Source organism: Macaca thibetana, chromosome 14, assembly GCF_024542745.1.
Source record: "Macaca thibetana thibetana isolate TM-01 chromosome 14, ASM2454274v1, whole genome shotgun sequence".
NCBI classification, from domain to species: domain Eukaryota; kingdom Metazoa; phylum Chordata; class Mammalia; order Primates; family Cercopithecidae; genus Macaca; species Macaca thibetana.
In genome coordinates, this window is record NC_065591.1 from 34,092,386 (window position 1) to 34,106,653 (window position 14,268).

At 36.2% G+C, this 14,268-nt stretch overlaps 2 protein-coding genes across 6 annotated transcripts in view; one reads left to right on the forward strand and one right to left on the reverse strand.

The window, feature by feature from the left end:
• Nucleotides 1-14,268, reverse strand: part of DNAJC24 (DnaJ heat shock protein family (Hsp40) member C24) — a 940,502-nt gene that overhangs the window by 296,642 nt on the left and 629,592 nt on the right. The window lies entirely within an intron of this gene.
• Nucleotides 1-14,268, forward strand: part of LOC126936347 (doublecortin domain-containing protein 1) — a 404,995-nt gene that overhangs the window by 150,134 nt on the left and 240,593 nt on the right. For all 5 annotated transcript variants that reach the window (XM_050759023.1, XM_050759018.1, XM_050759019.1 and 2 more), the window contains 3 exons: nt 6,136-6,237; nt 9,561-9,724; nt 12,778-12,903. In XM_050759023.1, coding sequence (XP_050614980.1) covers nt 6,136-6,237; nt 9,561-9,724; nt 12,778-12,903 — 392 coding nt within the window. The remainder of the gene's footprint in view (nt 1-6,135; nt 6,238-9,560; nt 9,725-12,777; nt 12,904-14,268) is intronic.

Sequence of the window (14,268 nt, forward strand, 5' to 3'; positions counted from 1 at the left end):
CCCCAGCTACGCTGGAGGCTGAGGCAGGGGAATCGCTTGAACCTGGGAGGCGGAGGTTGTGGTGAGCTGAGATCGTGCCATTGCACTCCAGCCTGGGCAGGAAGAGCAAAACTCCGTCTCAAAAAAAAAAAGAATTATATAATTTGTTTTCACTTAAGTGCATTTTCATTTTCTGGGACAAAATTTAGTGGCTCTTTACTTGTTAAATAATATTTAAAGATATCTGTATTAGGCATTAAAACACTTTTTCTTATATAGTATATAGCATAAATATATGAATCTTTAATTAAATTTTTGTTGCCAGAATCCCATAATTTTAATATTTTGTTTGTGATTATCACTTTGAATATTAAAATTAGACAAGTTTACTGTTTGATTTATACTATATAATATATTTGAGAAAATATCAAAAATATGGATATTCTAAAAACCATCTTGCAAGTCTATAAAAATGGAAAAAGTAGTTCCTGTATTTTATTTAGTGTACATATAATGTTAATTGAGTTAGAAGTGATTTTCTGTATTTGAAAGTGACTTTGAATTCTGGTTGGATAAATATTTTTTTCATGGCTAATTAGCTGCTTACATAAGAAAAATATTTCACTTTAATTTTTGTGTTCTTTGATTTAGGTAATAACTCAATTGTGTAATATTTTTCTATGCCTTTAAAATTTTTCATTTTAATTTTCATATATTAGAGCTTCTAATATTAGATATAAGAGTAAGTTTTATTATCTATAGTTAAAAATGTCGTTGGACTTGCATTCTAAAGATTTCCCTGCCCCTTATGAGTAGATGTACCTTGGTGAAGTCACTCAACCTTTCTGAGAGTCACCTGTAAAATCCATTTGCTTTAAGTATTGAGTTCATATAGGTGACAGTGTGTCTTGCGCTCTGACCTACTGTGCGTGTGTGGAGTGGATGCTGTGCCACACTGCCCAGATTCCCTCTCAGGACTGAGATACCCATCTCCCCCACTGCCACAGCTATATCCTTCTTAGATAATTGCCCTCAGTGTAAAGGAGCTGCTTCTCCCAAGATTAGGCTCCCACCCTCGGGGCAGCCTGCATCCAACATTTGGTTGGTACACAGATGCAAAGGCATGTCTCCCTTTTCTTGATTCTGAACAACCTTAAGTGCCTTCCCGGTTCTAGAGCTCCCACCAGAGGCATTTGTTGCAACTGTGTCACAGTTCAACTTGCTTTGCCCATCTGCCCATTGTTTCACTCATTCCCTCACCAATGTTGGTCCTGAGAGAGTTCACAGTAAACTTCCTCCAGGCAAATCTTGGTCTCAGAGTCAGTTTCAGGGGTCCCCAGTCCAAGACAACATGTAAGTTAACCTTATATGTTCATTATGTGTTTAATTATGTTCACCTGATATATGCCAGATAGTTTTGTATGGCTATTTTATATTCCTTTCCTTCACCAGACCTCTAGTAATAAATCCTGTTACAGTATGGCCAACCAACTTTGGCAACACACTGCGGTGTCATTTTTCTATTATTGCCTCTTGACAGCATTGCATCCTGAGGCATTTTGAAGCTTAGGTGTTTGGCCTTCTGCTCACGCACAGAAGAGCTTCCTGGGTGGTCTGCCCGGTGGTTATGGAGAGTTTGGGAACCTGCTGTTCCCCCACAGCTAGTTCTTAACCAGACTTATAGCATTAAAGGCCAGATAATAGTACTGAACCAGGCCTTGCACAAGTCCTTACATAGATGTCATAGTGATTACAGGAAAGCTCATCAAAGAACCACATTGGCTCATAACTGCCCATTCAGGTCAGCTTTCCCTATATAGTTTAAGTTTCCCTATATAGTTCAAGTCAATGCCTCTACAATCTTCACAGTCAATAAAATGTTTTTAATACTTTGTTGACATTTTTATGCCTTCACAAATACTCCCCGTGAACTGTTATATTTACATTGATTTATTTACATCCATAAATGCAAACATAATGTTTCTGAAATATTAACCTACCTACAAATTTTATTTCCCAGTCCTGCTAATAAACAAAGAAGCAAATAGCATAACTCTGACAGAACGACAGAAACTGCTCATTTCTCAGCATGTCAATTGTTAATACTCTGATTTGAGCCACTGTCATCCTGGCTTCGGATTGCTTTGCCTCCTACAGTCTACTCCAAGGCAGCAGCCATAATGATCCTTTTTAAAATGTGTTAATAAGTCAGATCCTTTTACTACATTATTCCAAACTCGGCAATGATTCCCCATTTCATTCTCTACCACTTACCTCTCTGATTTCTTATGTACTTTCTTTCTGCATCACTCCGCTCCAGTCACACCAGCTTCCTTACAATTCCTGGAACATACTGGGCGAGCTCCTGTCTTGCTTCATTGCTCTGTCAGCTCCCTCTGCATGCAGTACTCTTCTCCTAGTTGTCTGTTGGGCTAACTCTTTTAACTCTAAATATTTGCTCAAATGTTTTCTCTCTTTGAGGCTTATCCAGATCACCCGATTCATATAATGACCAGCATATCCATCACACTGCTTGATCCCAGGCCTGTATACCCTGCCCTGCTGTATTTTTTCTCCTTTACATAGCACCACCTTCTAACCCACACAGGGTGCATTTACCATGACGCTAATGAAACTTAAGCTTAGGGCCCCTTCCCTGCATAATTCCTGTAAAATTTGCAAACATGATATATTTTAACTACAATTGGTTAAACCTATTGTCTCTTTCCACTTCAATTTCTTCTCTTTCATATCCTCTCTTGTACCACATGATTTTGAAATGACTGCACACATTTTTGAGGTATGGCTAAGGAGAAATTGAATTAGGGATACATTGAGTTGGGTGTAGTGTAATCTAGTTAGTGTTTTGCAGTCACTTCTTTATAGAGCTCAGTTAATACTAGCCATTTTGGTATGGAAAGAGCTTCCAGGAAGACAGCTACTGCCTGTTGACCTTATAGTGTACTGTTTTCTGATTGGTGCACTAGAGTGCTTGGCACCAAATGTATGTGGGTGGGTGGTGGAAGAGAAACATGGTGTGAAATTAACAGGGCCAATTAATTGGTAGAATATTTTTCCACATTTTACAGCTCATATTTTAAAGAAATATGATTGAGGTTTTCCAAAATATGGCATCAATCCTAAAACTTTTAATGAAATGACCAATAAAGTTGTGATGCCAAAATAAACTTCTAATCAAGAATAATTTTTTTTATTAACCATGCTAGAGATAAGGCTGGATTATCTTTCTGTTCTCTCTTTAGAAAATGTTACAGAATTACTATATGAAAAGGTGATTAAACACAATGAAGTAAAAACATGTGCTTTGGATAGTTAATGAAAATATTTTGTGACTTTTTCTGAATTTTTAATGTTTTTGCTATGTGTCAACTTTTTAAATCTGTGTAAGTTGTTTTCTTATTCTGAGTATTTCGTAACTAGTTTTGCATTTGTAGTTTTGCATTGTTTTTGTTAAAGAAGACCCACCAAATTATATAAACTTCAGGTCTCACAAGATCCAGGTGTACCCTGAATATGCTATATGATTTACTCATTTGTTGTGTTCTGCTTATTGCTTATTGTTGGCCTCTCCCTCTAGTCCAGCACAGGGTAAACATGTTGAGAGCAGGAATCTTAGTTCACTGATGCTTTTTAAGTTCCTGAACAGTGCTTGGTACATAGTAGGCACTCAATAAATATTTGTCAAGTGAATGAATTGACATTGCAATGAAACTTCAGTGTTAATCTAATTTAGTTTAGCTTAAGAAAAGTCAATATTGACATGAAGGAAAGTAAAAAGACTGTGGTGAATAGAAAACACTCTTGAAACTCTGTACTTTGTGTTACTAAGGGCATAGACGTAACTTATTCCTATTCCTAGATGTTTCTTCAGTAGTTGTTAGTTGCTATGTACATCATTATTTTTTAGGTTCTATGACCTTATTCCTTGGTACCCAAGGCTAGCCTTAGCTGGCTTTCTGCATCATCCCACTCCAAGGGTGAGAATTTAATTTTAGAGCTGTAAGGAGGTGAGGCCATGCAGAGAACCACTGGGAAGCCAATACAGCAGCTGATTTTTCTTAAGCCAAGAATTGGGCAGGAGGAAAATAAAGGTAGACTATTTTTTATTTTCCTATATCTAAGTCAATCATAGAAACTCTCTCTTTAGAGAGCTATCTTTGTTTAAACGTTGGATATGAGAAATAAAAATATTCCTCAGGCAAAGGAGGAATAAGTACATAAATATATTTTTGTATATATATATTGCATTTTAAAAATAGGCATATTAATATAGAGCTTATACACTAGAGCTGAGCTTTAAGAAAAACAGAATCTCATAAGATTTCAGTTTGGAGAATTTTTCGGTTTCTGGACACACAGTGAAAACACATTATATGTATGACTAGTGAGGGCAGCCTCCCTTCACTTAAGCATCTAAACTTTTATATAACCACTAAAACATCTCTTTTTTAAAATGCCCTTGTAGGATTTACAGAGGTCATAGCCAATTTTTATTTTTATTTTCGAGAACACTTTTCTGGACATAGAAGGGAAGCCTTATTATCAGTAGTGAAGAAAGTAGTGAGCTAATGAAGGTGTTAGGTGTTGACCAAGACCTCTCTGCTTTCTCAGGTTAGCAGTTAGCACTTGGCACTGCTATTTTCTAGAATATAATTTGCTGCACTCTGACTCCATGTCTAGCAAGTCTCGACAAAGGAACATCAATAAGTTCTCCAAACTGAGCTTTTGTCAACACTAACCTTGCAGAATACATGCCACCTAGAATTGTGACCTTCATTGCTAAATCTCACTGTTGCTTGAGAGTTTTGAGCCCTGAAGAGATTGTGGCTACAGTAAGAGTCTTTTCCCACATTATTTTCCATAGGTTTGCAGGCAAAAGTTGGGATTACAAGGTTCCTTGGAAAAGTAGAGAGATGTTTTTTACTCAGAATTGTATCTTTACTCAGGATTATTACTTAAAAATAATCCTTAGTGCACCAAGGCTGAAAGCTGTAGGGTCTCGACTGGACTATCAGTAGCTCAATGAATGTCACTGACTGGAATGAAACCTACCATTCTTGACATTACTATTGTTATTTTTCTTTATTTATGACTAAAGGCTGAGGAAGTGTTACTGAAACACATTATTTCTAAAACCAGATTGAGACTAATTAAATACATTTCAAAAACTTTCTCAAAAATATAAAAAAGGTAGTTTTCTTTTTCATTTTTAAATAAGTATTCTCCCAAATTATCGTCTCTGGAAATAGCACTAGAAATAAATAAAATGGCTCTGATGATGTGATGGGCATATCAGAGAGGGAAGAAAAGAACTTTTGAGGAAAAAAAAAAAAAAAAAGCAGGGAGTTAAATTATTCATCAGGCCCATCTCAGCTGCTTCCTTTCTTGCCTGGTGAATGGCACATCCCACATGGATCCTCCGCGTGGTCGGAGGGGTGGTGTTCACTCTAGTGAAGCCATCCTGTCGGGACTGGTTTATTCAGATCCTTTTGACCAGAATGTTTGCTAGCATTTTTTTTTCCCCAGCGAGTGTTACATAATGCAATATTATGAATTTTATCTCTGTTCTCAACAACTTGTTGGATATGTGCACTTAAAATGGATGACTTTCATCATACTGTTATGCAATAAATCTGTCAGGTTAAATTTCCTTTTAGTGAGCCAGAAGATGAGCTGAACGCTGATGTATTTAAGTATAAACCAAAGATAAATATTCCTCACATTATTTGTGACTTTATGAAGAATAAAATGAGCTAGTGAGATTGCTATTGACTTTTTTTTTTTGGACACTTGCTTCATTTAAGCATCCACTGTGGTCAGTGATTCCTCCTTTAATGTCCACATTTTCTTCTATTATAAGATTGTAGGGTGTGCCAGTCAAATTAGACACTGAAACCAAAAGGAGAAGCAGGAGCCTTTCTTTTCTTTTAGTGCTGTTGATTTCCTCTGCCAGTTACCTACTCACGTGTGTTTATACAGTCTGTCCTTGCTTTGCACAATTCCCGTGTGCACAATTTTCAGTTGACACGATGCCAAGAAAAAGGACGACTACCTAAATTTATCTATGTGTGTGTGAATATATGTATGTATGTGTGCATGTATTTATTTTTATTTTTGAATGTGTTTATTTTTCAGGTATTTGAAAATGGTAAAAACACTGGAGAGATCTCTGTTGGTATCAGGAAAAAAGATCTGGGATCTGATAGCCCAATTCAGACTGACCATATGATGGAAAGAGTAAGTTTACTGACAGTTTACTTATGACTTTAAAGTGTCTTGCAAGTTAATTGCAACTAATTTAGACAATTACATCTTATAGTTGTTTGCAGAAGATCAATGGTTTGTTGATCTGTAAAGACTGATATTGCAAAGATTGACTTCTGAATTTCTTAGGCTTTCAGCATTAGTATAGTGTTAACTCCTGAACTCCATACCTAACAGTTTCTTAATCTTTTTCATGCTTATATTTGGAATCTGTCTATGCTGGGCCCTGGTTTTGATACATCAGGATTTCCCTCTTGTTTGCACTTTTAAAAAAGTGCTATATTCAGTGGAGAGTATGCCCTGGATCTAGGGTATTTCTAAACCCTAGATTCTGAGTAATTAACATGCAGCCTTGGTCTTCTCCCCTGCTCATTAAGAGCAAGTACAGCTAGTTTTGCTTACATCATAGGCACTCTTACCTTTTCCTGTTTTCCAGACAATTGGGATGTTTCTCAGGCAAAACCAACATGTTCAGGGTCTTTATTTTGGGTCTTTGTCTTGCATAAAAGGACACTGAACAGCCTGTTGTTTACAAATTGGGGTTATGCACCCGAGCGCACACCAGTGTTTTGGGCTCTCTTGCCTTGCCTTTGCTCTGTAACTTGCTCCCTTTTTCTCCCTTCAGTTCAGCACCCTCAGACTTACCTCTCTTGGTGGTATCCATTACCTGGCTTTTACAACCAATCAAAAAAGTTGTATGTGAATTGGGATGCTGTCATTGGATCATTAGCTGGACCTGGAAGAGAGGAAGAAATACTATGATTAGAAAGAGAAAGATCCAAAACCTTGACTGGTTTCTTTTTACCATAACATACCTGATTATACAAATCACCATGACACAAAGGCCTTCATAGGATTTTCACCTGTCTCCCCCACTTTTTACATTAGAATATTTTACCAGCTTGGGCAACATGGCAAAACCCCATCTCTACAAAAAATTTTAAAATTAGCCTGGCATGGTGGCACATGCCTGTAGTCCCAGCTACTCGGGGGTGAGGTGCGGGGATCACTTGAGCCTGGGATGCCGAGGTTGCATTTAGCTGAGATCACACCACTGCACTCCAGCCTGGGCAACAGAGTGAGATGCTATCTCAAAATAAATAAATAAATAAATAAAATAAAGGAAGATATTATTCTATAGAAACTTTTTGTATTGACTTACAGCACACTGAAATTGAGCTGTGCTGTGATTCTGTATGCAATAAATCTGGGGCAAAAACATTAATTAGGGGCATTATAAAGCTCTTTGGGAGAGCCCTTGTTACACCACCCAAGGACAACCACTCCCTTGTGTGGACACGTGTCTCAATCACTAGCCCACTAGCCTAAGATGTTTCACATTCTTTTCAGATTCTTGAACAAATTCTTATCCTATATTATCCTATAAAGGCCTGGTGATGATAGCTTTAAAGATAAATGGGTGAAGATGATCACAGTTTTTGGTTGCTACAGCAAAGCCCTAACCAATGACCTAAAGATGAGGGGCACAGAGGCCCTTACCTCCTGTAGACTGTTGAATGCTCATCTTTGAACACCTAAACTGCAGTCTGTCACCAACTTGAGAAAATAGAGATTGCAATGCAACTCCTGTGAAAGTGAATTTGGTTAAGTGGTCAGGTGCTGACATCGCATGTCTACCTCGCATCCCTCTTCTTTGTACACACATTTCTTTCCTGGATCAGGCCTTAAATCTTTTGTATCATTCCCCTTTATAAAAAGGTGGTGCCTGTAAAGCAAAATCTCTGTGATTTAAAAAATGATCAGCATAACATGTTTTCTGAAATAATAGCAAAGCAACAAAAATAAGCTCAAGGGCTGAAACAACACAAAAATAAATGTTGGGCTTTAGAAATACAATCTGTAGATTTCAAAATATGTTTGCCATTTCAATGGAAAAATAACCAAGGCAATATAGATTTTTACTGTTCTGACACCTTTGCCTCTTATACACCTAAAGAGGAGAGTAATGATCATTTTTAGTTCAAAGGAATTGGCTATGCTGGATGAGAACTATTAATGCCTTTCTAATGCTCAAGACTAAAAATCTTCAGCTAATGAAAACACTAAATTGGAGATACTATTATGTATCTCTAACTGGTACAAAACCTAATTCTTAGGTCCTATACATGTAGTTTCTGGTCAAGGGAAATATTTGCTCAGTCGAGTTTACAGCCAATCGTGAGACACCTGAGATATATGGCAGACCTGTGACTTTCCCTTCTTTCCTCTAAGCCTCAGCATTTAGCACTTCTCAATATACCCTCAATGGGAATTAATAGAGGAGCAAAAAAGAAAAGAAAATAAAGGACCCTGAACTGCAGTTAGGCCAGAAAATACCACAGCTATATCCACATCCCTGCAGGGATTACAGAGTAACAAGAAATCGAGAAACACAAGAACTGACAAGGGACAGATGAAAAGGAAGCCCGTGACAGAAGGCTGGGGGAAGAGTGATGGATAGGGTGGAGTGCAGAGCAGGGAAGAGCAGAGGCCGAAACACTTAAACAAAGGTGACAGAGGATAATGAAAAATGTCTTTTCAAATACCATATGCAGCACAGTTCTGTTAGATTTACTTTATATTTGAAATTTGCCCTAAATTAGAAATATCTCGATAATTTAGAGACTCTAAATGCAAGATAGAAGCAAACACTGACAATGCTATTATTTTAAATATTAAATGACAGCTTTTCATACTTCACACTTTAATGATGTCTTACTCACAACTTAAAAACATTCATTATTGAAGATGTCCACAAGCTATTTCAGGGTTCCTAATTGAAATGCATCTAGGGAGAGATCTTTCTAACTGAACCAACTTAGGCTAAAAGTGATTTTAATTTTGGCAATTGTCCTACTATTAGTTACCTGAGATTTGCTGGGGACAGGGAGCTTGGTGATTGTAAAACTTGAACGTGGTCTGGATGGCCCCTAACAAAATGTGTAGCTCAGACAAGAAAAGCATAACCCTTATCAAAGAGGACCGTTACCATGTGTAGAAGCTAAACGCTCTTTCTGTAAGACTGTCACATCTGCTTTCAGTCCCTGTGCCAAAGGGTCAGAGCTCAATCACAAGCCTGTGGCACCCCCTGCTGGTTAAAAGCCCATGCTCATTTTGTTACTTTACACTGAGCTAAACATTGCTGTCATTTCACACTTCTTTTAACATTCTATATGAATTTAATTATCATTTGTTTGGACTTCATTTGTTACAGAGTAGAGACAGTTTATTACAGATGTTCGCATTTCGGGTTATTTATTCTCTTCTGTCCCCTCTGCGCCCCCACCCCCAACCAGTTACTTCTCAAGATTCATCAAAGGCTTCGAGGTTCTTCCATCAACCCACCAGGCCTCAATTTTTCCTCAATGCGGCTTTTTGATGAGAATGGCCAAGAAATTAAGAATCCACTTTTGCTGAAGAATGAGCAAAAAATTTGGGTCTCTTATGGTAGAGCATACAGGTAGGAGCAAAGGATTTGTTTTCTGTCCTCGATCTTTCCAGGGGTGAGCTAATTTGAAAGGGGATTTGAGAAGTCAAGTAGCACCCTTTATGAAAGATTTTTTACTTTGAATTCCAATAAAATTTCAGAGGTGTTTTTGCAAGGCAGTATTGTTTGTGGAATATGACATCTCTTTCTCTCTCTGCCTCTCTCTCTGTGACTTTCTGTCTTAATGCCTTGTCATAGTTTTTGAAGTCTGCCTGTCAGCACAGCAAGAGGGATTTGTTCATGTCTGAGTAGTCACCTTAATGATAGCAGATGGAAACGCCACGGGGGGCCCAAGCCCATCACACTGTCATTGTCGCACACTGCCCTGACCTGCTTCCACTCCTCTATTTTTTTTGTCCCTTTTTAAAGGAGAAATGGATGGTAATTGAAAAGGATCTTAAGCAAGATTTATGAAGCTGTAGACAACATGATTCCCCACTATCTCTCTATGTTTTCACAAATAAAGTCTTAACCTTTTAAGCACCAATGACAGGACGGCTAAAGATAAATTGGTAAAGCTTATAAGCCCTATCCTATCAAAGTTATATTCCTCAAAAGCACCTTACATTATCCCACAATAATTACTGGTTATTGCTGAGCATTGTGTAAATTTTTGTAGATTGGTAAATTCCTGCATAAAATTATCTGTGTTTCTGAAGAAAGAAAAAGGCTGCAGTATATAGGCAGTGATGAGCTGGGCTGTTGTGTTCAATATCTAGAAAATGTATGCATATTTTGACAGAACACATCCAGATGAACTCTGAAACTGCTTGTCAGGAAACTTAAACACACTTTTCTGCCTATTTTTAATTCTTTTTAGCTTATTATCTGTAGAACAGAATAAGGGAAAATAATTTTTCATATAGAGTATAACTGATCATATATTAACTATAATGAAAATAGCGTGAATAAACGTAAATCTTAGCAAAGCAAGGGCTGTTGGATTTGCTATATATTCAAATAGTTAAAATTTCAAATACTGAAACAAATGTACTCAGAAATCCATCAAGGTTTTGGAAGAAGTTGCTAGAATAAGTTGTGGGTCGCATGTTACAAAATTTTATTTCATCTGTCCCAGTAAAATTAAAATGCTTGATGATTTCTTAGGCTGTGTAATTTAGATAATTAAAAAATCTCTAAGGAATGGTAAGTTTTTGTCCATAGATAAATTTCAAAATACAATTTAATTGCATTATAAGTAGAGTTGTTTTTACAATGATAAAAGCTGATGAATTTTAAAGTGGCAAGAATTCTTGAATAATCGAGTAAGCCCTTCCTATTACAAGGATAGGCTTTAATAAAATGTGTCATTATTATTTCTTTTTAATATTATTGTCAAAGTGAAATTAATGACTCACTAATTTTGATACTTTTAATGATGTTTGCTATAATGCAGCATTTTAATAATATTAAACATTTGTTTTTAGCTAATTGGATCATATTTATAGAATAACTGGTAAAATGCAAAAAAATCTGAGATACTCTAAAAATCAGCTGAGAATTGTTGTCAGAGAAATTTACCGGTGCATATATTTATTTGTATTTCAGTATGATTTTAACAGTTTAATGTATTTTTTTTTTTTTTTTTTTTTTTTTTTTTTTTGGTTTCCAATCCAACATAAAACACCAGGAAACCATTACAGCATTTTGCTACCATGGGAATATTTAAAATGTATATGTCTAAAAAGTTATTGCCATCTAGTTTGAAATATGTTGAGAAAACGTGCAATACATACTAAGTAAATGGTTTTCATTTTCAGTAAGTAATTCTACTGTGTCTAATTTATGTTGATTTGAAGGGGTCAAGCTACTCATTTGTAAAAGATGATTTTTGCCAATGTCCGCTTCTATTTTGAATACTTTATTTTTCCTTCAAATTTTTATTTTGAAAAAATTTAAATCTAAGGAAACTTGAAAAAATAGTGCAATGAGCTCCTGTATATATCTTTCATCTAGATTCACTAATTTAAAGAGTTTACCACGTTTGTTTTACCTGTTATATCTCCCATCTCTCTCTCCCTCTTGAGCGGCTTGAAAGCAATTCCAGACATTAAAATTTCACTCCTAAATGCTTCAGGTCACATAACTGAAGAAGAATTATGTGTCACCATATTATAATATCTAACACAGTCAACGGTGATGTAATATCCTCTAATATATACTCTCTATTCAAGCTAACCAAAATATGCTTTAGAGCTCTTTGTAATCTAGTATCCAAATACACTTCCTTGTATTATATTAGTTATTTTCTTTAGTTGTCTTTAATCTAGAATATTCTTTTAATCTTTTGTTTTGTTTTGCATGACATTAATTTATTTTTCAAGAGTCCAGGCACTTTTCTTGTAGAAGGTCCCACATTCTGGGTTTGTCTGAGTGTTTTCTCACAATTAGATTCAATTTAAATATTTTTGGTAACAAGACTACACAGGTGATGTCGTCAATTTTTAATTCTAGAGATAAATAGCAAGTCTTAAGCTATTTATAGAAAAATGGCTGATAATGTACAATAGTGGCCATTGTTTTCGTTTAAAATCTGTTTTTGATTTTAATTTCCAAATTCACTTAAAAGTGTGCCTAACAATATGTAATATGAAAACCAAATCAGCATAGCATTTAGTGAGCTCACAAAAATAGTTGTTTGTGGCCAAATATTAATAATTCATTTAATTATCAGCTCCCAAGACTACTATAGATGTATTCGATTACTGTTATACATGAAAAAGGAACATTATATGAATGACGATTGTTTTTCCTAACTAAATACTTGGCTTTAATTATTGCAATTATTATTTTTAAAATTACATATGTTGAAACTATTTTGGCATATTATAGATCAGCTAAATAAACTGAAGTATACATTTCAGGTGTTAGTATAGAATACCAACAATAGTGCTATATAATAGGAAACCCACTTATTTCTGAATTTTATTAGACACTGATAATGTGTATTTTATTGTTTATTTGTGCTCAAATTTCAATGTATGTATAATTCTGAAGATAGTTTTGATGTTTTTTCCATTTTTCAGATCTCCACTAAACCTTGCTTTGGGTTTGACCTTTGACCGAGTGAGTGCATTTGCCAGAGGTGACATCATGGTTGCATATAAGACCTTTTTGGATCCTAATGCTGTTCTGCTACCTGGATGTGGCAAGTAAATTAACAAGTAATCTTGTTAAAGATCTGGTTAAAGTAATCCAAATCACTTAATTCAGGATTTTTCAGAGTAAGAGATTCGAAACACTAAAAGATGCTTTTTCAGTTATCTTAAACAAGAATTGTTTCTTTTATTGATTTATTTAATGGTATAATGAGGTAGTGCCTAAAAGACTTGTTAACTTTCCCTAGTTTTAGAAAACCATATGGGGCCATGAACAAAGCATAGTTTCTGCTTTGCAGAAACAGCAGTTTTGTTTGAAACGTAAAAGCTGTTTTTGGTGATTATTTCTAAATTAATCATTTTAAATGGAATCATTAAAATATAAAATATGTTCTGTGTATGAGTGTTCACATTTAAACTTCTTATCTGATGATGGTACATTTAAAACAAAAGCAACGTTCTGGGGACTTGTTGGGGCAGTGAAGAGTAGGAGTTAGAAGATCTAAGGAGGCACTTTGCTTCGTCTCTGCTCATGATTGTCCAGGAGCTGGTTTTTTTTTTTTTTTTTTTTTTTTTTTTTTTTTGCGGGGTGGGGATGGAGTCTCGCTCTGTCGCCCAGGCTGGAGTGCAGTGGCATGCTCTCGGTTCACTGCAAGCTCAGCGTCCCGGGTTCACGCCATTCTCCTGCCTCAGCCTCCCAAGTAGCTGGGACTACAGGCGCCCGCCACCACGCCCGGCTAATTTTTTGTATTTTTTTAGTGGAGATGGGGTTTCACTGTGTTAGCCAGGATGGTCTCGATCTCCTGACCTCGTGATCCACCCGCCTCTGCCTCCCAAAGTGCTGGGATTCCAGGCGTGAGCCACCATGCCCGGCCTGGTGTTGGTTTCTTATCTGCGAATAATACAAACTGGCTTTTACTGACTGTTGACCGTAGGCCAGGCACAGTTACAAATTAATTGGGTAAGGACTGATTTAATTCTCATAATTATCTTACTCCTATTATTCCGTATTACTCTACTCTTACTCCATTTCTCAGAGACAGAAACCAAGGCACAAAGAGAAAAGTAATTTGTCCAAAGTCACACAGCTGGTACATGGTAGAGTCAGGATTCTAACCCAGATCATTTGTCTTAAGTACCTGAGTGCTTAGCCACTATTTGGTGCCATCCGATAAAACTTTCTGTGATGACGGACACACACTTTGTGACTACTGAGCATTTGAAATGTGACTAGTGTGAATGCAAAACTGCATTTTAAATTTTGTTCAAGTAAATTAATTTAAATTTAAATAGGAATAGGTAGCTAGTGACTACCATATTGGACACCGCAGCAGATCCTGATACTATTTTGGATTAAGTAATTATCTATAAGGTCCCATCTAGCTTTAACAATCTTATAATTTAACAAATTATAGCTCT